Here is a 1,492-nt window from a genome sequence, read left to right as displayed (position 1 = left end):
TGCATGCATGCATGCATGCATGCATCTGTACAGACAACAACTTGTGCTGTATTGTCTCTCCTGCATTAACAAACAAACTCACCCAGCAATACCAGCAGCAGCAGCAGCAGCAGCAGCTGCTGCTGCTGCTGCTGCTGTTGTTGCTGCTGCTGCTGCTGCTGTTGCTGGCGGCTGACAGAGACTTGCTGTTTGTCTCTGTCTCCTTTTGTCTCCTTTTGTCTCTTTTATTTTATTTTATTTTATTTTATTTTACTTTTCTTTTACTTCATTATTTCCTCTTCCCGCATCTCCTCGCCAAACCTCTGCTGCTGCTGCTGCTGCTGCTGCTGCTGCTGCTGCTGCTGCTGCAGTTCAGCAGCAGCAGCTGCTGCTGCTGCGGCATCCTCCACAGCAGCAGCAGCAGCTGCTGCACCCCCTGCTGCAGCAGCAGGGTAGTTTCCCAGTGTACTCTCTGATGAGCACTCGACATAAACAAAGCCATCATCTTCAGCTGCTGCTGCTGCTGCTGCTGCTGCTGCTGTTGTTGCTGCAGCAGCAGCAGCAGCAGCAGCAGCAAATCAACTTCTTGAATTTTCTGTTTAGTATTCAATATAAACAAAGACCATCAACGATATGATCTTTATATACAATCTGCATCATCAGCAGAACCTGCATCTGCTGCAGCATTTGCTGCTGCTGCTGCTGCTGTTTTTGCTGCTGCAGCAGCTGCAGCAGCAGCAGCAGCAGCAGCAGCAGCAGCAAGGCTCATCGCCCTATATTATTTTCCAAAGAAATCCATCATCGGTGAGATGCTGTATATACACCTCTTTTATAAACGGCAGTATCTGCTGCNCAGCAGCAACTAGCCTGAAGTACTTTCAGCTGACTATACAACATTAACAAATCCATCGTCCCCCACATGCTGCTCATATACCTCCTGTATACCCGGCAGTATCTGCTGCTGCTGCTGCTGCTCCTTGTGCTGCTGCTGCTGCTGCTGCTGCAGCAGCAGCAGCAGCAGCAGCAACATAACCCAAACTATCTTCAGCAGAGTATATATATATCTCAACATAAAGAAAGCCATCATCAGCAGCACCATGCTGTCCATACACCCCGCAGTATCTGCATCCTCTCCTTCTCCTGCTGCAGCAGCAGCAGCAGCAGCTGCTGCTGCTGCAGCAGCAGCAGCAACTCAGCCCAGTGTATTCTCCGCGGAGTATTCAACATAAAGAAAGCCATCATCAGCAACATGCTGCTCATACACTTCTTGTATAAGGGCCCCCGCCTTGGGGGCTGTATTCTCTACAAATAAATATATAGTTTTCTCGTGGGTGAGGGGGGCCCCCTGCGCCGAAGCACATTGGTTTATATGTTTGTGTATTATATATTTAAACTCTCCCACGAGCATGTTCATCGGCACCAGAAACCTGAATATATATATATACACACTTGTTTTGTTTTTGTTTTGTTTTGTTTATTTATTTATTTATTTATTTTTTTTTTTTTTTTTTTT

At 47.0% G+C, this 1,492-nt stretch overlaps 1 protein-coding gene across 1 annotated transcript; it reads right to left on the bottom strand.

Moving 5' to 3' along the window:
- Positions 1-260: 260 nt before the first annotated feature.
- EMH_0097420 (uncharacterized protein) lies at positions 261-888 on the bottom strand (the record flags this gene model as incomplete). The annotated part of the gene is made up of 2 exons (XM_038021951.1): positions 261-526; positions 867-888. 2 exons carry the CDS (start codon positions 886-888, stop codon positions 261-263), a joined length of 288 nt encoding a protein of 95 aa, XP_037879135.1.
- Between the last annotated feature and the right edge of the window lie 604 nt (positions 889-1,492).

The sequence above is a fragment of the Eimeria mitis genome, genomic scaffold (genome assembly GCF_000499745.2).
Source record: "Eimeria mitis Houghton genomic scaffold, Emh_scaff9509, whole genome shotgun sequence".
Taxonomy (NCBI): Eukaryota; Apicomplexa; class Conoidasida; order Eucoccidiorida; family Eimeriidae; genus Eimeria; species Eimeria mitis.
The sequence above is the reverse complement of the archived record's forward strand: the minus strand, read 5'-3'. Positions and strand labels throughout refer to the sequence as shown.